The sequence below is a fragment of the Monodelphis domestica genome, chromosome 4 (assembly GCF_027887165.1).
Source record: "Monodelphis domestica isolate mMonDom1 chromosome 4, mMonDom1.pri, whole genome shotgun sequence".
In the NCBI taxonomy this organism is placed as follows: Eukaryota; Metazoa; Chordata; class Mammalia; order Didelphimorphia; family Didelphidae; genus Monodelphis; species Monodelphis domestica.
Genome location: NC_077230.1, coordinates 3,028,548 through 3,055,013, shown reverse-complemented (window position 1 = coordinate 3,055,013; position 26,466 = coordinate 3,028,548). Strand labels below are relative to the sequence as shown.

The following is a 26,466-nucleotide window of genomic DNA, read 5'->3' as shown; positions in this document are numbered from 1 at the left end:
CTTCATAATCATATCTTTACAGGCATTGCTATTTTCTTTGCCTTGAGATTGTATTTCTCTTCTGTGTTAAGGGGGAGAGAAGGGGAAAATTAGGTGGACATTCAAGGATCTCCAATAATGATTACTTTAATGCAGATACATTAAAGATCTTGAACTCTCCTCCGCCACTTATCATACTGTATTTTTGGTGTTAATGCTTTTTTTTTTTGGCTAGGAAACATAGCAAAACTAACCATGAATGTTAGTAAAAATAAGCCACTAATTGAGTGCCTTAAGTATGTTTCTTTTTTTTTTAAACCCTCACCTTCCATCTTAGAATCAATTCTGTGTATTGGCTCCAAGGTGGAAGAGTGGTGAGGACTAGGCAATGGGGGTCAAGGGACTTGCCCAGGATCGCACAGCTAGAAAGTGTCTGAGGCCAGATTTGAACCCAGGACCTCCCATCTCTGGGCCTGACTCTCAATCCACTGAGCCACCCAGCTGCCCCCAAGTATATTCTATAAATTATTGATGGTAATAGGAAAGGTAGAAAGTTTCAAATCCTTATTAACAGGAACTCCTTTTTCTATAAATATCATTTCTGATCATTTAACTAGCCATTTCACCTCTCGAAATTAGGCATCTATAGTTAATGTTACACAAAGGTAATTGTAATCTCAAAATAACTCATTTCCCCTTTACTATAAAATACTTACTTATTGATATTATTACCCCAAAGAGGTAATTTTGTTCCTTCAGTGTTGACACTACATGACAGAGTGGATAAAGCTGGTTTTCCATCCAGCCTCTGACACATACTGGCTGTGCACGATTGGGCAAATCACTTAATTTCTCAGAAAACGTTTTAAGGCTATACATTTCAGAGAAAGGGCCATCCTGCATTGGCAGAGGAAGTTCCTTCACCAGTAGTCCTAGCTCTAGAATTGTATCCTTAGCACCCTAAATATATGTTTCCAAACACTGTTACTAAATTTAAAAGGCTTCCATCACATTTTAGTATTTTATATTTGAATTCTATTTCATTATATGCTATTTGCCTTCCCTTCTAACAAGCAAAATGAATAATTCCTGAACACTACAGGGCAATGTAACATGTGAGGCATATTCAATGAGATCTCAGAAAAATCAAATAATTCTTATTTTATGAAACAACTATCAAAAGCACTCATTTAAATGGATATGGGGTGGTAGCTGGGTGGCTCAGTGGATTGAGAGCCAGGCCCAAAGACAGGAGGTCCTCAGTTCAAATTTCACTTAGACACCTCCTGGTGTGTGACCCTGGGCAAGTCACTTGACCCCCATTGCCTAGCCCTTACCACTCTTCTTCCTTGGAACCAATACATGGTATTGATTCTGAGATGGAAGGTGAGGGTTCAAAATAAAATGGATGAGTTATGCTCTTAGAGCAGAATATATTTTAGCTAACCAATTTCAGTAACAGGAAGAAACAGATAACTTCAATTGAGATGACAAATATCTTGTTTTTTAACTTCAATAGAGCAACTCAGTGACAGAAAAAATGTTGCCTTTACAAGCAAGTCTTATTTAGAGTTTTGACCAAATCACAGCACAACCCCAAGAATGAACTAAAATATCGGCCCAACTACATGCTGCCTTTTCAGTAACACAACGTAGTTATTCCTCCTCCTCCAAGAAACGAACATAAGCCTCGTAACCCAAGAGAACCACACGAGGGCAGGAGAAAACTAGACTGGTACTCCCATAAAGCACGTGGATGAGGCAGTTTTTGTTACTTGCTCCTTTTGGGGAAGAAAAGCAATAATCTTTCATACTGGCCTCCTCCAGCCAAACAATTAGAGACACCTACCATCCTCTAGGGTAGTGGTAATGATTTCCTGAGAAGAAGGTCCTGTTCCAGCCCGGTTGCATGCTTGTACCACAAGGCCGTACTGGGTGAATTTATTTAGGTTGTCCAGAGTATAGATTTCACTATCTCCAGTGGTATCAATGCTGATGATGTTGAACTGGAAGTTGCCTCCTGTGCTGTATTCCCTGTAACCTATCTGGTAGCCTCGAATAATGCCATTTTGCAAGTGTTTCTTGGGAGCCTAATTAGGAAAGAAAAAACAATACTCAAGACAGCTAAAGAGATGAAATCAGTATGTGTCCAGAGCTTCTTCCTTACAGAGGGATTGAAGATGAAGTTAGAGTCATTTTGACAATAGTGATAACCAGTTTGTTAATTTATGCTTATGTACAGAATTAAATAAATAAGGATGGATGTTGTTAGCCCCAAGTTAGAAAGACGACACTCCAAGAGCATCTGAAGTACTCTTCATCCTACAGAAGGAATCGGGAGAAATTCACAACTTAAATTTATGAAGGACTTACATAGTATGAGTTAGTGCAGGAACAGTACCTATCTTAAGAGTCAGGAAGACCCACATTCAAGTTCTGACTCTGAAACATGCTCTTTATAACCATGGTTAAGTCCATTATACTCTCAGTATCTCGTGTACCTGGGAGTTTGAGCTGAGCTTTTATCAACATTTGTGGGAAGACCTTCAGCACTAGCATTCCTCCTTACTGATAAACTCTCAGGCACAGTGGGGGGGGGGATGGGGGAGGAGTTACAGAGGGGCTGATTTGGATTCGTTTTAATGAAAGTTGTCTTCAAATTTAAAGTTGGCCTAAAGTGGAAAGGACTATTTCAGAAAGTAGAAGGATTTTCTTTCACTAGAATTCTTTAGCTAGAGACTGTATATCTATTCATCAAGAAAGTTTTATAGGTCATCCCTCTGCTTTTAAAGGTTAGACTACATGAACTCTGTGGCCCCTTCAATCAATCAAGATAATATGAGATCTCTAAACTACATTTTTTTCAAAAATTCTTTGGAGCAAAAGTTTGTATTCATGGTGACCTTGATAAAACAATCTGTTAAGCTGGTTGAAAATACTACTTAAAATTATTTTAGAAATATTTGCATAAAGACAAAAGTTATGATAATATGACAATAATCAAATTTGCTTATTCATCCAGTCATCAGAGTGTATGCAAACTGTTTCTCTAGAATGGTCAAAAGGGTAGAAAAATCTCATTTGACAAAAGAGAAGTTTAAAAATGGAGATACCGATGTTTTCAGAGTGTTCAGAGAAGATCCAGTGAGTTTTAAGTCAACCTAAGAGAATAGGTGGAGTTTAGATAATCATAGGGAAGAAGAAAAAGAATTCAGACAGTACATTGGAAATAGTGAAGTGGCAAAGTCAGAGAGTCAATACATTTATCTGGCATGCTAGTTGGTTAAGAAAAAGCCCAACGGTACCTATGTGTGTGTGTGTGTGTGTATCTATATCTATAAGACTTGAGGTCCTCTCTTCTCCTCATTCGCCACAAAAGCTGTTTATTCAACTGGTTATTTGGCTTATTCAAAGTGCTTATTCAATGTGTTCAGTGTAAGCACATAATATTTGTACTCCACAGCCATTTCAATTAATTCCAAATGACTGTAATCAACATGATATAATGTTCAATTCAATGTTAATTAGCCAATGAACTAACTACACTGTAGGTTCTGGAGAATATAAAGACGCATGTCACAAAGCTGCTGAGCTCAAGAGTTTAGCAGGCTTCATCCAGAGCACCAGATGAAGAGATTTCTGAATTTAGACCGTACAAATCACACTTCAAGTCGTTCAGGAAAACAGGAACAAAAGTCAGTCCACACGCCCAAGGCAAGGAAGGATCGAACAAGACCACGGAGTTATCGATACCTAGGAATGGCTTTTACATGGGATTCTAGAGCAATCCCGTTTGGAATAGAGACCACACAAAGGGAAGTAACACAAAATAAGGCGGGGTAAGTGGGTTAGAACCAGATTTGCAGAGGGTCTTGATTCATCAGACATTTTTTTTACTCTTTTTGCACAGATGAGTGACTTGAGCATAGCAGGGCTTTAGTAAGATTATTCTGGAAACTGCAGAATGCATTGGAAAATAGATAGACTAGTTACAAGAGGAATTGCTAGGACGGCATTTTATTAGTTTAGATGAAATGAGTTCCAAGACCAGAGGAGTTTAGGTAGAGGTGATGAATAAGGGGTAACAGAATTGTGAGGGAAAAATTAAGAGGTCCAGAATTTCCCTATTGTAGAGGGGTAATGGACTAAGGCCTTTTGATTTGTTTTTAATGAGAGGAAGAACTGGGATGAAGAAAATGGATTTTTATTCAATGGAAAATAAAATTAATTTTAAACAAAATTTTGAGGAAAGAATTAGAAGGATATTAAGAAGCTTTGAGAGGAAGTGGTAACCCTTAGCTAAAAATAAAATCCTTAAAACCAGAAAAGACCAAAAGGAGATCAATGACTCTTTGAGACATCAAAAAATATTATAGTAAAATCAAATGACAAAAAATAGGCAAATATGGAGGGCAGGTGGATGGCTCAGTGTATTGAGAGCCAGGCCTAAAAACAGGAGGTCCTAGGTTCAAATCTGGCCTCAGACACTTCCTAGTGGTGTGACCCTGGGCAAGTCACTTGACCCCCATAGGCAAAAATGTACAAAACTAGAAAACAAGTAAACGAGAGAAAATTAAGTATCATTTGACTTCAACGACAAATACTGGCAAAATTGTAAAATATTCAAATGAATAGAAAACAATAAAAAACCTTATAAAGAATTCTACCTCAAAAGAAATAAATAAGGTATAGAAGAAACTTCTGGGCCATAGGAGAATTCTATCAAACATTTAAATAAAAAATTAGCACCCAAAGTACATAAACTATTCTCTAAAAAAAAACCTAAGAAACAAAAAGACTCATTGTATGAAGCAAACACATTCTAATAATTTAGACAAGGAAAGATAAAGCAGGAAAATGATAGATCAATATATTAATGAATATTGATTCAAAGTTTCTTCTATACCTTATTTACTTCTTTAGAGGTAGAATTATTGCTAAGGTATATATACATATATACACCTGTGTGTTTGTATGTATAGTGGATGAATCTGTGAATCAGTACAAATAGCTTGTAAAAAAATTGGGAATTATCTAAGTAAAGTGACTGAAGTATCAATACCCTTTTACCTTGTTATTCCATTGCTAGGCTTATACTCCAAGGATGTCATTGATAAGAAGAAAGTGCCCATACATAGCAATTATTTATAGCAGCACTTTTTGTGCTAACAATGTTTTGAATGCCTCTTAAACAACTGGTTTGAATAAATGGTGATATATGGATGCAATGTTCATAAGAAATGAAGAAAGTGATGATTTAAAAATTCTTTGGGGTAGGAACTGACATGAAATGAAAATCTGGACAAATTTGGGAGGGGCTTGGGGTTGAATTGTGAACTGGTCCAATCATTTTGGAAAAGAATTCAGAACTATACTCAATAAGCAAGCAAATTTTGATTCAGTCATGCAACTAGTAGACATTTATCACCAAAGATATCAAGGAAAGAAGAAAAACCTTCCAAATATATACCAAAACATATCCATATTTGAAATGAGACTTTTCTTAGAGAAACTCCCTAGAAATTCATTTCTGCCAAATTACTTTCCAGTTTTCCCAGTACTTATTTGTCAAAAGGAAAATCTTTTAATTAATTAACAAAATATTTTCAGTTTACCTAATATGACTACTGATTTCATTTTTGTTCAGTAGGTCTAATATTGTTCCATTGATGAACTTCTTTATTTTTTGCTAGTGCTGACCTGACTTTAATCATGTAATCATTTGGTGGTTTCATTACTATGATGCTAATTTTATAAATTAATTTCAGTAGTATTATAATTTTTTGATATGGCCTTAGCTTATCCATGGACAGTTAATGGTCTATAATTTAGTCATAGCTTTATTTCCTTAGAGTGCTTTATACTCATGCACATATAAATACAAATATGTCTTTCTATATTGTGTATATATGTATGTAAATATATACACACATAAGCTGGGTTTTATTGGTAACAGTATACAAAACTATGGATGAATTGAGTGGGTTTATTTTATATTATACATATTATATGGACTAAAATGCTTTATTTTAATCAATCTTTACCTTCCCTCTTAGAATCAATATTGCCATTAAATTTGGAAATAGATCCCATTGTTCATTGGAAATATAGGTCTCCTTTCCTACATACTTGAAACACACACACACAGAAACACTATGTGTATACATTTAGGTATATATATATACATATATGCATATAATATTTATTTTTGTTTTGGGTTTCTATGGTTGAAGTTTAAAGAAAAAACTGCCATCACAGAAGGAATTTGGTAGGATATTTTCTTTTTTGAAAATACTAAACGTATTAACAATGTAATTTATAACTAACAAGAATAAGTAAAGTTGTAACTTACTGTAACATTGTTATATTTTGAATCTTAAATATAATCATCTATGGTCCTTTTTGCATTGAGTGATCATTTGTGCCTTAAATTTTTTTTTATTTTCAGATAGTCATTTGTTCTAATTTTTCTGTGAATCTAGACGTTTTCATTTTATTAATTTGTTTCATTAATTTTTTTTTTGTTTAACCTATCAGTGGACAAAACAATTTGAAGTAATATCTGTTTATTCCTTCTAAATTTGGTGTCAATTTTCTTTTTTATTTTTGACTCTGGTTCTTTTTTTTTTCTTTTGTTAAAAATCAAAGGTTTAAATTAAATGTGTGTTGTTTTCAATTTTATAATTTTCTTTTTATTTCAAGCATTTCCATTTTGAGGTCTACTTGAATTTTAGAAATTTGTTAGTTTTCTAGGATTTTTTAGTTGCATGTTCAATTGATTGATTTCTTTCTTTAGTTGGTCAGTGTGTTCAGAATTATAAATTTTCCTTATAGGAGTTACCTAGTTAAATCTCTCAAATTCTGACATGGTGTTTCTTTGTTGTCATGTCTTTAAGTAATTATCTATTGTTTCTGTGCTTAGTTTTTTTGACCCACCAATTCTTTAGGAAGAAGTTAGTCTCCAATTAACTTTTTGTCCTATCTTTAAAAGTTCTTTCTTGAATAAAATTTCATTGCATTTGAGTCAGGAAAGTATATATTTAATTTTTTGCTTTTCCACATTTGCTTATGAGGTTTTTGCAGAATACTCTAAGATCAGTTTTTGCAAAGATAGCATTCCTAGCTGAGAAACAAGAATACTGTTTTCCCTTCCTATTAAAAATTGCCAGAGAGCTATTATATCTTAACTTTTCTAGAATTCTATTCAGCTGTTTAACTTCCTTCTGATTTTTTTGTATCAGATTTGTCTAGGTCTGAAAAGTTCCCTGCTATTATAGTTTTTGTTTACCTATTTCTCCCTGTCACATATTTAGCTTTGCCATTTATGTTGCAGGATGAATAACAGTTACCAACATTTCTATAGAACATAGGGAATCATTTTTCTTAAAAGGAAATAACGTGCTCCTGGTAGCTGATTGGCCCTGTTTCCCTTGGCTGGCTTAATTGTCATTAAGGGAATAAAAAGTCCCCTCCATCTACAGCTGGGGCCCTTCTTGAGATGGATTTCTGAAGACCCTGTGAATCCTCTTGTCCCTTAACTACTCCACTGAGCAGATGAATTTCCATACAGATACCGGGGAACAGAAATTAACCTCTATATATTGAATTCATCTCAGTTCATGGCCTATGGTACCTTTCAGCATAATGTCATTTCCCTGTTTACTCCTTTTAATAAAATCTACTTTTGCAATTGCTTCCTTTGAGATTATGACTGCCAACCATGATTTCATTTTTTCTTTTTTGCTAAAACATAATATGTTCGAGTCTCTTATTTTTATTATTGTTCAGTTGCTTTCAGTCATTTCAGACTCTGTGACCCTATTTAGGGTTTTCTGGGCAAAGATAGAGTAGTTTGCCATTTTCTTCTCCAACTACTTTTACAAGTGAAAGAAATGTGACCAATGGAATTCAATGACTTGTCCAGGGCCAAATAGCTTGTAAGTGTCTGAGGCCAGCTTTTAACACAGGAGGATGAGTTTTCCTGACCCCCCCCCCCCAAATCCAGCATTCTTTCCACTGCACCACCTACTTAACTCTTATAGTTTCTGTAAATTATGCACTGTTGGATTCTGCTTTCTAATCTATTGTTACACCATTCTCTTTGGTAAGCACACTCATCTTATAGACTTTCATGATCATGATCATTCATTTGTATTTCTTTCCAAACTCTTTAACCCCTTCCCTTTGTTCCCCATCCCTTCTTTTTAAAGGGACGGGGTGGTGTGAGAGGATTCTGTTTAGCACCAGTACTCTGTTTGTTGCCATCAACATTTCCACACCTTCTCCTCTTCTCTTCTCCTTACCTAAATCTCAATCACAGATGCCTACTTTCTTTCCTTAAAATTCTCCTTCAACACGGACCCTATAACCCTAGTTTGTTCTGCTTCTCAATGATTCCATCCAGAATTTATCTTCTCTTTCATTGTTCGCTCTTCACCCTCCCCTTTCCTTCTTGTTATCCCATTGAGTTCAGGTGTTTTTATAGTAAACCTTTTGATATGTGTTCCTGCATATATTTGTATGTGTCGTCTCTTCATTTAATCAAGTCAAATGGAAGCTTAAGTCAGACCTCTTCCTCTAGACTTACATTTTTGTTGCTGCAGTTGTGGGGAGAGCGAAACTGTACTGCCTCTTGTTACAAGGCCACACCTATCAAGTCATTTGGTATGATCCCTAGTAGCAAGGATCTTACATGAACTTTTAGTAGCTTTCTTGCCTGTATTTGTATATATGTCTGTATATAATAACGTTATTGTTATAACTTTCCACTTTGTAGAATACTTTTCCCACCATCAACAGAATTTAAAACAGAGTGGTTTGCAATGCAATGTTTTCCAATCAATTGTGTAACTCTGAAGATGTGTTCTATTGTTGGTGAAATCCTACCCGCTCTCTTCTCATGTTTTAATCGAGGATAATCTCTTCCTGGATGCCGATAATCCTCGTAAAGGTTTCAGACTATAGTTCTTAAACCAGGATGAAGAATTCAGGGGGTATTTGTTTTTTCTAACAGTTTGATCACTATTTTAATGTAGATTTACTTTATGACTCTATATATTTTTGTATATTTTACATATTTGCTTGACAAAGGGGTCTATGACACTGAAAAGATTAAAAATCCTAGTTTCAGCAAGATGAGAAAGAAGTTCAATAGTGCAGTAGCTATTGATGTCCTCTTCATTGCGTTTCTACTTAGCTAAGCTGATCTTCAGAGAGGAAGCAGTTAAAATTTGAAATCAGGAATACTGATGTTTAAATGTGGCCTCATGCCCTAGCTCTAGAGTGAATCTGGACAAGGGACTTAACCTTCTATCTGCCTCAGTTTCCTCATTTGTAAAATGGACAGAATAATAGAACCTGCTTCCAAAGGTGAAGATAAAATGAAATAATACATGTAAAGCATTTTGAAAACCTTAAAACTCTATATAAATTCTAATTAATTTAATTATCTGCTATTGTCTTTCATGATTGCTAGAACCTCCCAGAGATTATTCTCTGGCTGGAATGCCCAATAATAATCATGAATACTTATAGGGATGTACAAATCCCTATGAGACTTTGGAATAACTTTCACACAAATTCTACTTTCTGGAGCAAATACTTCCAATAAATAAGGAAATATGAACTTTGGTAAAAAAGCATAGGCTAAAAACAAAGTTTTAAATGACATTTTCATGTCTAGTTATAAGGATTTCACAGGTATAAACCTGAAACTTTTCTGAATGACAACAAACTTTCCCTTCTATGCACTGTTTTTCTTTTTTTCTTTTGGGGTTGGGGGTGGAGGGAATAAAGAGAGTAAGAAGGGAAAAAATCTTGATAATTTTCTAAATTTAGAAACACAAGTGAAAACAAAAAGAAAACAAACAAAAAAACAACCTAAAACTACTCCTTGACCACCCTTCTCCCATAAGTAGTATCTTCTGCATTATGGGACCTCTTGAAATCAGAGATTTAGCAATGTGGCTAGAACATAATAAAATTCCCCCAAATAAAGCAAAACATAATAGAATATAGTAAATGATATTTTAATTCATCCATTCATTCAGCTGTACCTCATTTTCAAGTGTTTATTTCACAGTTTTCCTTATTTACTTTTAATCTTTTTTTTTCCCAAGAAAGAACTTTCCCAAAAGTGTAGGCATTTGCACATTTAGAATGAATAATCAAATCTCCACCTTGGCATTTGAATAATTAAGAGAAGTAAGGAGTAAATTTTTATTTATTGGCTTTTATCCACATCTGTTCCATCCATTCCCAAATTTGCTTTTTGCTTATTGTAGGAAGGCAAAGAGTCTTTTTCCCAGGGGTAATGGAAGTTCAAGGAAAGATTCATCATGGAATCCTCACCAATCTAAATTTGTTGAGAATTCATATGCCAAAATCTCTGCTAAGTAACTGGAAGATACTGTAAGCTTCTTCATGGCAAGCTTTTGGGTTATATTTATCTTTATGTGTTCTCTTTGGGTATAAGGAGAATCTTATATAGTAATTTTTAAATAAATCTTCCTAAGTGGGTGAATGAATAGTTCTTTAGTTGATCAAAATTAAATTGGAAGCTGTAGGATTTCTCTGATCCTGTTAAGTTTTATCTAACTTAATCCCAATTTAAGAGTACAGGCTTTGATCTGATTGAGAAAGCAACTTGTTCAAGTAAGTGTCCTGCCAACTAAGCCTCTGTCTGGTCCAAAAATAGAGCAAAAATGATGTTCACGTATACCATCACCATCACCATCACCTTCACCATGTAGCATTTATATAGCATTTTAAGGTTGATAAAGTACTTTATGTACATTAATTAATTTAGTTCTCAAAAAACTCTGGGAGGCAGGTACTATTATTTTGAAAAAAAAAACCAGATTGAGAGGTCATTTGACTTGTAGTGTTACAGAGCTGGTAAGTATTTAAGGCAAGATTTGAAATCAGCTCTTGCTCTTTCTAACCCCTGTGTCCTATCTACTGTCCAACCTAGCTAGCTCTCTATAAAAAGGGGGTGTTAGAAAGCTGCTATATAAGGACCCCTTTAAAGAACTGAGAATATTTAGTTTATAGAATAGCTTTCGGTGTTTTGGGGTCATCATTATTACCTTTAAATGTCTGATGAAATGTTAAGTAGAAAAGGAATTTCCTTTTTTCTGCTAGGATCCAAAGTACAGAGTGAAGACCTCCAGGTATAAGTTACAATATGTTGTATATTAATATATTTTATAGTTCAAAAGACTAGTAAAGGGCATCTAGACCAATCCTGTCATTTTACAAATTAGGAAAATGAGTTCCAGAGAGGTTGTATGATTTGTTCAAGTTCACATGGATAGTATGAGAGAGACAGAAAGGACAGAAAAGAAATTTCTCTTTGGGATGTAAGATGAACTACATGATCTCTCCTCATTTCCGGACACATAAAACCCTTTATCAAACTCATCGAACTTTTTCTGTCTTAGTAGATGAAAGTGATAGGTATGAGCAGCCTAACATGCTAAAGTTATTAGAGACTGTGCTCTAATGCTTCTGTACAAGGAACTAGATGGATTTTAAAGCCCTTTTAATCTGATCCCTTCTTCCTTTTCTAGTTATTTGACATCTTTTCTCATCCCTTTCCAATGATAATTCAAAATGATTTGTGATCCAATGATCCTTACTTCTTACTACTCTTTACATAAAATGCTGCAGGTTGTTTAGGTCTTCTTGCCTCAAATCTTTCTCCACTCCAGTTTTAGTTTTAATGCAATGCTATGCTAATTATTGTTGTATTTATGTGCTTAGCAAATTCTGCAAAATCTTCTCCTTCAAAGAAGTTTTCATAAGTTACAAAATTTAAAAAAGGATTGGATCTTTGCCAACTTCAGCAGGACTGGAAATAGAAAAATAAACTCGGTGCTGCCTTGACCTAGAAATAATATTCATGATAGAGTAGAATTTAACATAAAATGGATCTCTCCTGGACCTGATCTAAAGGAGTTTCATTCTGAGGTTCCTCAAGGGTTCTTCATGAGGTTGTTTCATTATGTAACAAAGTTCCGTTTTATTAACCTGAAAGACAGTGTTGCAGAGGGTCTCTGGTGTACTCATGAGATAACTATCTCTTATTTAAGTCAATGGAAGGATAGTTGCTTGTCACGAAAAGGGAATTGATTATGCAGAAAATAGAGGAATAAATATTTAGAGATCATATGTTAGATTTTAGTATATTCTATACAGATTACAAATGCAAAATTAATTAGCTGTATAAGGGACTTAAGAAACTGTGTAGTCCAACCCCTCATTGAGATAACGGAAATCTACAGAAGTGACTTCTTTAAAGACCCACAGGATGCCGGTATCAAAGGTAGGTCTAGAAACATTCTCAACCATAGCAAGAGGAAATTGAATGTGTCAACTTGTCTCTATTTTATTTCCCTTTCCCTCTTCATGAATTCATGGATATTAGCTTCTTTCTAAGAGTAAAAACTATCCCTCAGCATCAGGTCCTACAATAACTATTATCTTGTGCAAATCACAACCTCTCTGGGGCACAGATTCCTTATTTATAATAATGAGGGGGTTAAACTAGATGAGCTTTAAGGCCCCTTCCAGTTCCAATCTATCCTTATAAAAAGAACCAAAATAGATAATAATGACCGCTTTGCTTTTCACCAGGAACAGCACTTGGCATGACACTATTCAATGTTTATAAATAAAGTCTTTACTTGCTTTTGCAACAGATTTGCCAAACTGAAAACAAGTTTCTTTCAACATCAAAGGGTCTAACTATTATAATGTATGACATAAACGCAAATCTCTCTAGTGATGAATAAATATAATGATTAGAACTATTGTCTCATCTGTTTACCTTCCAGGTGACCCTGATACTTTGAGATGATATGGGTTCAAGCTGAACTTCCTGAGGTGGACCATCAGGAGCTGTAGAGACAGAAAAATTCCAAATACAGGTTAGTAATCAGTTTTAAAATCACATGGCTTTAAATGCCAGTAGACACTGCATGAAAAAGGTAACAAAACAGTTGCATACAACGAATGACATTTCCCTTTTATTAAAAAATAAAGGAAGCTCTTATAACATATTCATAAAGACTCAACAATTTTATAAGCAAGATAAGATTGTTGAGCCACGATTTAGAGAGTTTTATTTAGTGAAAAATATTGAACACATTCATTTTTGCCCTTGAAGTGTTGTCTAATGAAGTGATATTTGTATGGCTGTGTGCTATCAGCCATGTGGAGAAGGACATCTTTAAAAATCTTCCAAGACCCCTGCCTTTTAGTTGGCTTTTATCTCTCTAATCTGAAGACAGTTCCAATTGATTCTCTCTTCTTAGTTAGGGCCTAGGTACATAGGAGAAGAGAATATTTGAGATAAAAAGGCATGAATCTCTTGGGAGCATTCTATAATTTTGAGCACATTTTAAATCTTGTTGTCTAGCTACCTCTCAGTTAACTAGAAGGTTGTGTCTTAGTGGATTCTCTAAGTATCAGAAAAGTACAGGGAAGAAAGCATTGTTAAATTGATAAGGGCAACTACGTATCAACTAACTTTACAACCTAGGCATTCTTGGGGGGTGAGTAGGAGAGGGTTAAGCAGCTTGTCAAGTGGGTACAAGGAATACTTAGTGAGTAATTTTGTTACTCTATCTACAAATGAAGCTACTTTTATAGCTACAAATTTAGCTACTAAGTGTTTCGGGAAGAGGAAATCTGGGGATACTTTTATTTGATGCTTTGCTTTCTGCATTCAAAAATCCTGAATAGGTTTTCAAATATTTATTATTATTATTATTATTTTGGAAAGCCTATCATCCTTAAATTCTCTATATACATCCTGTTTTTGAGATCAATGTACTTTGCATATGTAGAGATCATTGTGTGATTTTCTAAAAAGCGATTTCTCTTTTTTTTCCTTCTTCCAGATTGTTTTTCAATTTAGTATATTTGTGTTTCCAAACAATTGCTCTATTTGCTTCTTTAGAGAAACTGTGGATTCAAATCTGTGAAGATTAAATTTAATTCTTCCCTGGTTATAACAATGAAAATTCTTAACTGTCCCCTGATTGTGAAGATTAAACTGTAACCCTTGTCTATTTTTAGATTTAATCCTCATAAGCGTAAACACGGTACTTAAAAGTTAAATATGAAGATCTGCCCATTTAGATATAATCACCAAAAGTGCAAATATCTCACTTAATCATGAAGTGAGAGGTGTGTCACCCATGTGTGCAACAGTGGGTAATGAATCAGAATTGACTAACTGCTTTCTGGGCAGTCCTAGAACGGGACTTCAACTGTGATTGGTAGATGTAGAATTAGAAGAAGACACAGGAAGTGACACAAGAGGAAAATGTCTTTAAAAGGAGATGTTACTTCCTGTGAGAATTCAATTCTTCATGCTTTCAAGTTGATGCTGGTGAAGAGGGGCAGAAGAATCTCCTGACTGGACCTGAGACCCTGTTTTCTTGGTGAGGCTAATAAAGAATTGGCTGACTGGACTGACATGTGGTGAGTGAAAGGCTGACTCTTAACTGCTGGTTTTTCTCTGAAGACACCAGCCTCAGGAAAGACCTACTTTTTAGAGAGGCTTCCCCAGGTCCTTTGATAAAGCTGGCTGAAACTAATTCTCCCTACCCAGAGGGATAGGGAGTAAATTACTTACTCAGTGGAGTAAGTTACTGAAAAAAGTGTTCTATTTCTCTCATTAGAGCAACCACCCTTCCTAAACTCATCTATGTTTGCAACCATGGTACAATCTCTGATACTTCACTTTTGTTTATTACACATATCTAATAAGTTGACAAATATTGTTATTTCTATATTCATATTACCTCTACCTTCTCCATTCACACAGCCACCAATCTAGTTTAGCCTCTCATCATTTATTACCTTTTGTATTGTAATAACCTTCTAGTTGGTCCCTTTGCCTCAAGCTTCTTCTCACTATATTCATCCTTCACAAACTTACCATAGTGATTTACTGAATCACATCTGACTATGTTACTCAATAAGACCACAAAATCCAATGTCTTCCTGTTAGGTCTAGGATCAAATAGAAATTCTTCTCTTTAGCAATGAAAGTCATCACAATCTGACCCCAAGCTACCTTTGAAATCTTGTTTCAGATTATTCTCCTTCATGCAAAGTTGTCCATGTTTTGCTATCCAAAGGTTTTGTAATTTGGCCCACTCTTAATTTTTTCATTTTGTATGCCTTTGAATATTTTGTGATCCACTTACATTGACATCTTCCTCTTCCTTAAACAAGACACATTGTTTCCTAACTATGAATCAGCAATGACTTTTCCATGCCTATACTTTTCTCTTTATTCTTTTTTTGCCTCCTGCATTTTAAAAAATCTCAATTTAATGGAAGATTTCCATGTGAACTTGAAAGACCTCTGGGAATTGATACAGAGTGAAATGAGCAGAACCAGGAGAACACTGTACACAAAAACTGAAACATTTTGGCACAACCAAATGTAACAGACTTTTCTACCAGCAGCAATGCAAAGACCCAGGAAAATGCCAAGGGACTTATGAGAAAGAACACTATCCACATCCAGAGAAAGAATTGTAGGCGTAGAAAAGCAGAAGAAAAACATATGATTGATCACATGGTTCAATAGATATGAGTGAGAATTTTGCATTTAAATGATAATTCTATTGCAAATTTTAATAATACGGAAATAGGTTTTCTCTGAGAGTTGAGCCGGCGGTCTCTCAGAGGGTAAGGGTCCTTTGCCTAAGTTTGATGATCCAGTTGAACAATGGAGTGAGAGACACTGTATGCTCAATCCTATCTGCATAGACATCACACAGTGTTTGTTCATGGCACAGGGTTGGTTTATTTGATAGGTTCAGTGAGTACATGCTTTTCTGCCACACAATCAATTTTCTACATACATGTTTCCATAGAACTCATAATAGATATAAAGCCTAAGGATATAGTAAATGAAACATTGTTGCTAAAACAGAGATGGAGATAAATGACATGAGTATGGTGATTTGGGGGTTAGTCTCTCTTGCCCTAAGGAGAATCATTGTTACTTTTGGACAGCTTTCATAATCAATCACAATTACTTAGGAGATGGATAACAAAACATTTTGTAGCTAGGTATAGGGTCAGAGGGTGGTTTAAGGACAGACCAGAATTGGGGTTTTCCTCAATGTACAAGTTCTACTTTTCTTGTGTTACTTTAAAGCACCTGGAAATGTTTCCTGGTTTCTGTATGCAGTGGAGTGTTTCTTGAAGGTGATTGATGTTCTTGACTTGCCTGGTTTATAATGGGAGTGAATGTAACTCTGTGGAGAGGGAGAGGGGGAGGGTAATGGGTAATCTTTAGGTTTTAATTCTGTGAATGTTATCTTTTAGGGTAATAATCTGGGGGGATTAAGGTGGGATATATGTTTATTCTATAAGTCTTTGCTCTTATAATATTTCTTTTGTAATGGAGAGAGAACAATAATCATAAGAATTTCATTAGAAAGAGAAGTCAAAATGGTGAGTGGTCAAGATGGAGGCCTAGAGGCAGTGAAAGTACAGACCTCTGAAAATCCCTCCTTACCAATTACAAACTAAATGCTCCTAGGGGACTGAAAATCAAACCTAACAACTGGACAGAACCGAGGAACCCTCCTGCTGGAATCAACTTAAAAGGTACACTCCCCAAAAGCCTGAATTTGAGAACATTCTGGTTTAAGGGGAAGGAAGAAGGAAGGTTCCAGGACCCCTACTCCACCTAGAGTGCTGAGCCTCCAGAGGTAGCTGGAACCTCTGGATGGGCAAGGGTACTGGTCTGGAGGGAGTACCTTGTGGGAAAAGCTGTGCAAGGCTCAGAGAGTCAAACACAGGTGGTGAGGAAGCAACTGGAGAACAAGCTCAGACTGGGTATCCTAGTTGCAGCAGTGGAGACACTTCATATTGCCTCTTCCCCCTTCCTGAGGTTTTGGCCTCAGGGCACATCCAACTCTGCAACTCAGCTGGGCTTAATCTCATCAAAGCCTTAAGAGGGCCAGGAAGCTCAAGATCCAACATCCCTCCCCCACAGACTGTGCTGAGAGGTGTGCTGACTAAACTCCAAGGGTGAAGGCTGACAGAAAAGTCAGAAACCACAGTTCCAAAACAAAACAAGAGGAACACAAGCATAGGCAACTATAGGGAGTAAAGAAGGGGTAAATATCAGCAAACAACAGAAAAAGGAAAAAGAAATTACACATGACAGCTTCTATCCAGGCAATGAACAAACAGCAAATGGAACAGAGGAGGATGAATGGACACCAAGCAAAAAAAAAAACAAACAAACAAACAAACAAAAAACCAGAAACTCCAGCAAATTGGATACAGGCTTTCAAAGAACTCAAAATACAATTCAAAACACAATTAAGAGAGGCTGAAGACAACTGAGAAAAGAACTTAAAAAGCAAGATAAATCAGAACAGAAAACAGTGTCTTGAAAACCAAAATTAATTAGCTTGAAAATGAGGCAAAGGAGATGAAAGATCAGAAGGAGAAGGATGACAAAGAAGCAAGGGATTAAATTCAGTATTTAACAACCAGAAAACACAAATTAGAAGCAAGCAACTTCACAAGGCAGCAGGACACTATAAAACAAAATCAATAGAAAGAAAAAATTGAGGAAAATATGAAGCACCTCATTCACAAAACAGAAGATTTAGAAAATCATTCCAGGAGAGACAACTTAAGAATCATTGGTTTACCAGAAGACCATGACAAAAGAAAAAGCCTACACATCATACTACAGGAAATTATCCAAGAAAACTGCCCCAATATTCTAGGACAAGAGGGAAAAGAGGAGATTTAAAGAATCCACAGATTACCTCCTTTACTTAATCCCCAACTCCCAAGAATGTTATCACCAAATTCAAGAACTATCAGACCAAGGAAAAACTATTATAAGCTGTTAAGAAGAAGTCGTTCAGATACCATGGAACTATAGTGAAGAAAAAACAGGATCTGGCTGCATCTACACTGAAGGACTGAAAGGCATGGAATATCATATTCCAGAAAGCAAGGGAATTAGGTCTACAACCAAGAATTGACTGACTGCCCAGCAAAACTGACTATATTCTTGCAGGGGAAAGTATGGTCATTTAACAAAATAGAATAATTCCAAGCATTTGTAAAGAAAGGACCAGACCTGAAAAGAAAATGTGATGCCCAAACACAGAACTCAAGAACAAAAGGTAATTAAGAAGGAGGGCAAAAAGAAAAACAACCCTGCCCCCTTTTTTAAGAGACCCAATATGTTAAAATGATATGTATCCCTATAAGAAAAGTGGTTATTGGTAAATCTTAAAAAATGTTATAATCACCTTGGCAGCTAGAAGAATTACACTTGGAGGGAACAGTGACAAATTGTATAGGATGAAATGCCAAGACATAAATATGTATATAGATATATGTATGCACAAACACACACACATATATAAAAGGATATATATATATGTATATATATATATATACACACACATATATATATATAACTAGAGCTAAAAAAAGAGGTTAATAATAAAAGAAATGGGAAAAGAAAGAAAAGGGGTTAATTTATATAAAACAAAGAAGTTCATGGCGGGAGGAGGGAGAACATCAATACACCAGAAGGGTAAAGAGGTTGGAGATAGGAAATACTCAACTCTTACGTGAATTGAAATTGACTCGAAGAGGGGAAAAAAAATCAAATACATTGGGGCAGAGAATTGGTTTGCGGCCTATAGGGAAGTAGAAAGAAAACAAACAGACTGGTGGGGTAAAAGAGAGGGAGAGGGTAGGGGGTAGTTTAAAAAGACTGTAAAGAAAATAAGAGGGGAATAAGAAGGGAGGGAGGGTAGAAAGGGAAGTAAAACATGGGTGGGAATTAGGGGGACTGATTAAAAACAAAACATTGATGTAGAAGGAAATAGTGAAAGAAGAAAAGGCAGGACTAGGAGTAGAAATTAAAATTCTGGGAAATACACAGCTGGTAATTATAGCTCTGAATGTGAATGGAATAAACTCACCCATAAAATGCAAGTGAATACCAGAGTGGATTAGAAACCAAAACCCTACCATATTCTGTCTACAAGAAACACACATGAGGCAGGTAGACACACATAGGGTAAAAGTAAGAGGATAGAGCCAAATCTATTGGGCATGAACTAAGAAGAATAAGGCAGGAGTCTCAATCATGATATCTCACAAAACAAAAGTAAAAATAGATCAGATTAAAAGGGATAGGGTAGGTAAATACATCCTGATAAAAGGCAGTATAGACAATGAGAAAATATCAGTACTCAACATGCATGCACCAAATGGCATAGCATCTAAATTTCTAAGGGAGAAACTAGTGGAGTTCAAGGATGAAAAAGATAGAAAAACTATACTAGTGGGAGACCTGAAACTTTCTCTAGCAGAACTAGATAAATCAAACCAAAAAATAAGCAAGAAAGAGGTAAGAGAAGTGAATGAAATCTTAGAAAATGTAGAGTTAGTAGATATTTGGAAAAAAATAAATAGAGACAAAAAGGAACAAACCTTCTTTTCAGCAGCACATGGGACATTCACAAAGATTGACCATGTATTAGGGCTTAAAAACATTGCAAACAAGTGCAAAAGAGCAGAAATAATAAATGCAACCTTCTCAGTCCACAATGCAATGAAAATAATAATTAGTAAGGGTACATGGAGAGGCAAATCAAAAATTAATTGGAAATTAAACAATAAGATTCTCAAAAAATGGTTAAAGAATAAGTCATAGAAACAATAATTTCATTGAAGAAAATAACAATGATGAAACATCATTTCAATATCTATGGGATGCAGCCAAAAGAGTACTCAGGAGTAAATTTATATCCTTGATTTCATATTTTAACAAATTAGGGAGGGCAGAGGTCAATGAATCAGATATGCAAATTAAAAATAAAAACTAGAAAGTGAGCAAATTAAAAATCCTCAGGTGAAGACTAAATTAGAGATCCTAAAAATCAAATGAGAAATTAATAAAACTTAAACTCAAAGAAATTCCCAGGTATATCAGAACCAAATTTCAGAGCTCCTAGGCCAAGGAGAGAATATTATAAGCACCTTGAGAGAAACAATTCAATTGTCATAAAACTGTAGTCAGAACTACATAGGACCTAGCAGTTTCTACATAAAAGGATCAGAAGGTTTAGAAAAAGGTATTACAGAAGTCAAAGGAGCTAGAATTACAATGAAGAATCATTTACTCAGTGAAATGAAGTATATGCCCTTAAAGTAAAATGGATATTTAATAAAATAGACAAACTTTCATGAATTCCTGATGAAAAAATCAGAGCTGACCAGAAAATTTGATGTCCAAATAAAAGAAACATGAGAAACATAAAAAGGTAAACAGGGAAGGGAAAACTTAAGGGATTAAATAAGATTTAACATTTAAGCATTCATAAAGAAAAGACTTGATGTAAATAGAAAATTTGATGCCCAAATACAGAACTCAAGAAAATGACCAAAAAGTAATTAAGAAAGGGAAAAACACAAAAAAAAATTAAGAGAGTGTGGAGGCTAATTTATAAAGGAAAAACCAAGGTGGGGGAGGAGTGGGAAATAAAAAGGGATGACTCAGAAATGAAAGTAAAATAAAGTGGCTATTAAGGGGACTGATTAAAAGCAAAGCACTGCTTTAAAAGGAAATAGAGAAAGAAGAAAGGGCAGAACTAAGAGAAGAAATCAAAATATTGGGGAATACACAGCTGGTAATCATAACTCTGAATGTGAATGGGATGAACTCACCCATAGAATGGAAGCAAATAGCAGAGTGGATTAGAAACCAAAATCCTACCATATATTGTCTACAAGAAACACACATAAAGCAGGTAGACACACACAGGATAAAGGTAAAAGACTGGATCAAAATCTATTGAGCTTCAACTGAGAAAAAGACAACAGGAATCACAATCACAATATCTGACAAAGCCAAAGTAAAAATAGAACTGATTAAAAGAGTTAGGGAAGGTAATTACATCCTGATAAAAGGCAGTATAGACAATGAAGAAATATCAGTACTCAACATGTATGCACCAAATGGTACAGCATTCAAAATTTTAAAGGAGAAACTAATGGAGCTTAAGGAGGAAATAGATAGTAAAACTATACTAGTGGGAGACCTGAACCTTCCCTTATCAGAACTAGATAAATCAAACCAAAAAATAAATAAGAAAGAGGTAAGAGATGTGAATGAAATCTTAGAAAAATGAGAGTTAATAGATATGTGGAGAAAAATAAATAGGAACACAAAGGAATATACTTTCTTTTCAGCAGCACATGGTACATTCATAAAGATTGACCATGTACTAGGGCATAAAAATATTGCAACCAAGTGCAAAAGAGCAGAAATAAATGCAACCTTTTCAGATCATAAAGCAATAAAATAATAATTAGTAGGGGTACCTGGAGAGGCAAATCAAAAATAAATTGGAAATTAAATAATATTATTCTCAAAGAACAAATCATAGAAATAATTAATAATTTGATTGAAGAGAATGACAATGACAAGACATCCTATCAATAAGACTAAATAATTTATATTCCTATGTAGGAAGGTGACACTTGTAAATTCAGAACACTATAACTGTTAGGGCCTATAGAAGAAGTAAACATAGACAGAAGGCATGGGAGCAAATTGACTGTAAAGAAATGATATAAAAAAAAACAAAATTAAGAACTGACAAAGAGGAATGCATGGTAAGAAGAGGGAAGAAGAGACAGAAGAGGGTAACTTACCTCACATGAGGATGTGTGAAGAAGTTAACATAGTAGAGATGGATGACCAGGAGAAGTGGCAGGCAATGCTTACATTTTATTATAATTGGTTCAAAGAGAGAATAACAAGCCACACTCAGTTGGGGGATAGAAATCTAAATTATCATATAAGGAAGTAGAAAGGGAGATTAAATAAGAAAATGGAAGGGAAGGCAAACTGTGTGAAGTGGTCAGGGGCAAAACATTTTTGAGCAGGGAAAAGTGGAAATGAGAGAGAGAGAAAGACAGACACACACAGGAGAGAGAGAGAGAGAGAGAGAGAGAGAGAGAGAGAGGAGAGAGAGAGAGAGAGAGAGAGAGAGAGAGAGAGAGAGAGAGAAAGAGAGAGAGAGAGAGACAGGGAGAGAGAGAGAGAGAGAGAGAGAGAGAGAGAGAGAGAGAGAGAGAGAGAGAGAGAGAGAGAGAGAGAGAGAGAGAGAGAGAGAGAGAGAGAGAGAGAGAGAGAGAGAGAGAGAGAGAGAGAGAGAGATTATGCAGGGGAAAGTAAAAAATGAGATAGAAGGAAAGAGTAATCATAATATAAGGAAAGGAAACAGAATAAAAGTAAGGGGCTGGAGCAGAATTTCATACATCATTGGAAGTAAAATGAGCAGAGGTAGCAATCATGGTCTTAGATAAAGCAAAAGGGAAAATAGATCATATTTGAAGTAGAATATGAGTGGTAGAATACAAATTCCTAAAGGAGTTCAATAAGTTATAAGAAGAAATAAATGGTAAAACTATACTAGTGGCGGATATCTCAACTTTCCCCTCTTAGAATTTGATAAGTCTAACCAAAAACACACAAACAAACAACAAAGAAGTTAAGGGGATGAATAGAATTTTAAAAAAGTTTGACATGATAGATCTCTGGAGAAAACTGAGTAGGAACAGGAAATGATATATCTTTTTCTGAGTGGCACATGACATCTACATAAAAATGTCTTAGGGCACGAAGACCTTACAACCAAATGCAGAAAAGCAGAAATATTAAGTACATCCTTTTCAGACTATAATGAAATGAGTATTACATTTAATAAAAGGGCTGCAGAAAGAAAGATGAAAATCAATTGGATATTAAATAATATAATCCTAAAGAATGTCAAGTAACAAAATCATAAAAACAATAATTTCATTAAAGAGAATGATCATAATGAGACAACATGTTGAAGTTTATGTGATGCAGCAAAAGCAATATTTAGGAGAAAGCATTCAATTTTAAAATAACTGGAAAAAGAATTAATCACCTCATTACTGTTAAAAATCAAACTGGAAATCCTAAAAATCAAAGGAATTTTTAATCAAATTGAAAGCAAGAAAAGCCATTGAACTAATAAATATTAAAAGGAACTGATTTTGATAAAAAGAAAGTCAATAAAATAGATAAATCATTGGATAACTTGATTTTAAAAAGAAAAGAGAAAGTCAAATTACCAGTATTAAAAATGAAAACGGTGAATTCACCACCAATTAAGAGGCAATTAAAATAATAATTAGGAGCTATTTTGCCCAATTATATGCCACCAAATCTGACAATCTAAGTGAAATGGTTAAATATTTACAAAAATACAAATTATCCAGAAAAAAAAAACAAAAGGAAATAGAATAACCAAATTATCTAGTCTCCAAAAAAGAAATTGAACAAATCATTAATTAATTCCCTAAAAAAATTACTCAGGGCAAGATGAATTCAAAAGTGAATTCTATCAAATATTTATAAAACAGACTTCCAACATTATATAAACTATTTTTAAAAATAGACAAAGAAGGAAACCTTCAAATTTTCTTTTATGCCACAAATATACTACTGATATGTAAATAAGTAAAAGTGAAATCAGAGAAAGAAACTATCAACCAACTTATGTAATGAAAATTAATACAAAAACCTTTAAATAAAATACTAGTAAGGATATTATAGAAATATATCACAAGGACTACTCAGTACAGGATAACTACTCAGATCAGGATAATTCAATATCAATAACAAAACATAAAAAAATCTGATGATTATTTCAATAGATGTAAATTTTTTGATCAAATGCAACATCTATTCTCATTACAAACACTAGAAAACAGGAAAAGTCTCATCTTACTTGAGTAAAACTTGAGTAAAATTTCAGGATATAATAAACTCACATAAATCATTAACAATTTGAATATTATCCACAAAGTCCAGCAGAAAGAAAAATTTCATTTAAAATAAATGTAGAAAATATAAAACAACTCAGAGCATACTTGCCGCAATAAACACAGCAACTAGATGAATACAACTACAATAAACACTTTACACAAATAAAATGAGATCTAAATAATCAGAAAAACATAAATTACTCATAAATAGGCTTAGCCAACATAATAAAATGATAACTATATCCAAATGAATTTACCTATTCAGTATCATATCAAACTACCAAAAATTTATTTTACAGAGCTAGAAAACAAGCAATGAGGCAAAACAAAAAAACAAACAAAAACCCCCCAAACCAGTCACTCCTTGGAGACAACATAGTGCTAAACTTAGAGAGTTCTGGAGAATCAAGGGAAATTTTAATCAAAATAATAAACAACTTGAGCAATACCCATTGCTTATATCCATTCCCTAATTGATGGAAATTCTCAGTTTGCAATTCTTTCCACCCCAAAAAGAGCTGGTATAAGTATTTTTCAACAAGTCGATGCTTTCCCCATATTTTTTATCTCTTTTGGGATGCAAACCTAGTAGTGATATTGCAAGGTCAAAGGATCTGCAGAGTTTTATGACCCTTGGGCACGATACCAAATTACTCTCAAGAATATATGCCAAAAAGGCCAAATACTCTCAGATCACAGCTCCACCAGCACTGCATTAAGGTCCCAATTTCCCTACATTCCCTCCAACATTTGTCATTTCTTTTTCTGTCATATTAGCCTTTCTGCTCAGTGTGAGGCTGTTTTCATTTTCATTTCTCTTCTTGGGGCCTCTGCAGGGCTTCATGGGTTCTGTGTTGGGGAATGGCTATTCTAAGGTGGGCACAAAGAGAGGTCACTGCCTGAGTATTGTTCTGGCCCCATTTCCTGCTGTGGCTTCTGCCCATACACCTGTCTGATCCTGCCCCATGCTGAGGGTATTTGGTTTTGCACTTTGACTTCTTCTTTGCTATCTTGACACTTTTATAACCTTCATGGGATTTTGGCAGTGGTTTTGTGAGTCCTCACCTGAAAAGAACAAAACAGCCTTGCGGTTGTTTTTCTTTAGTTTTCTGTGTCATTATTTCATCCAGCATATTTTTTGAGCTTTACTAGGGAGTTTGTTAGCATTTGAGCTCTTCAAGGTCCTAACATGCCTCAATCCTCCCACCGTCCCATCTAAAAGCTACTTTAAACTGCAAATGTTCTATTAAAATGTCACCTAGTTTCATGTTTTTCATTAATAACAGGTAAAGGCAGAAAAATGCAGACACAAACTGAAGTTGTCGGGTTGGAATACTATTTCACCATAGTTTACTTTGAAGATTAGATAGCATCCCAATCCTACTGGTCATCAGCTTATTGCATATTCGCTACGAGAGATGAACAATAGCTATTACATGGACAAGAGGATATAAAAAGATGTAGACGAGTGTAGAGAGACTGAGGGAAAGAATTTAATCAGGAGAAAGAAACATTTAAGTTTGCTTAAGTATATTAGTTGCCCCTAAACAGCAGAGAAGGCAGCTTTAAGAGCAAGAAATTTTTTAATGAAAGTCATTTTCAACAATTTGATTCAATTCATCTAACATTTAAGTTCTTTCTATTTTCTAGGTTCTGTGCAAGAGTCTGAGAAGTATAAAAACAAACATTTAAAACTAAAAAAGAATCCCTGCTCTGCCTCCTTGAGGAGATGCAAAATACAAATAGTTAAGGAAATTAAGATACTTTTAGAAGTGAGAAAGCACTAAAAACTAGAGGAGTTAGGGGTGGCTTCACAAAAGAGACATTTGAAATGAACTCTGAAGAAAAAAAAGAATTGCAAAAAATGGAAGTGAAACATTCATTACAGAAATTGGGTAGGGAAAAAGACACTGAATTGGGAAATGGAATTTCCAAGTCTGGAGAACGGCAAGTAAACCATTTGGGCTGGAGTAGAAGAGTGATTTCGGATATTTGAAAAGTAGCCTATAGTTGGGTTGTTATGTGTTTTAGATGCTAATTTAATTAGACTGTATTTTATCTTATAGGAAATAGTAGAAGGAATTTATTCATTCAGGACTTCCTTTTACTAATTAAATTAGGGGTCCAGTCAGTGTCCCCTTTTCATATTCTTATCGTCTTGAATTATCTGTTTTGATGGAATATAGTTGTTTGTAATAGAGATTAGATTTTATTTTTTTTAGTTTTTCATTTGAGTAATTTGATTTTCTTCATTTCTGTTTAAAGTTGATTGATAATTGGCGGTCAAATCATTTTACTGGAACAGCTTGTAGTTTAAAAAAACAGTCTTATTTTTCATTGTTTCTGTTTCCTCCTAATTTTCAAGAATTATTTTATACTTATTTTGGATTTACTTATTAATTGACTTTCTGGGTTTAAAATATAATATACTTAAATTCATTAATACTCAGTTTTTCTGTTTTGTTCATGTATATCGCAATTGATGCAAGAAAAGCTTTTCAAAAAATACAGCACCCATTCTATTAAAAAACACTAAAAACATTGAAATAAATGGAGCTTTCTTTAAAATGGTGAATGATATCTATCTAAATCTATCAG

The 26,466-nt window shown here is 34.6% G+C and overlaps 1 protein-coding gene across 4 annotated transcripts in view; it reads right to left on the bottom strand.

The window, feature by feature from the left end:
• The window catches only part of DSCAM (DS cell adhesion molecule), an 829,709-nt gene that overhangs the window by 180,029 nt on the left and 623,214 nt on the right, over positions 1-26,466 (bottom strand). For all 4 annotated transcript variants that reach the window (XM_056825955.1, XM_056825956.1, XM_007493072.2 and 1 more), the window contains 2 exons: positions 12,809-12,879; positions 1,829-2,069 (listed from right to left, as the gene is read on the bottom strand). In XM_056825955.1, the coding sequence (XP_056681933.1) occupies positions 1,829-2,069; positions 12,809-12,879 (312 nt within the window). The remainder of the gene's footprint in view (positions 1-1,828; positions 2,070-12,808; positions 12,880-26,466) is intronic.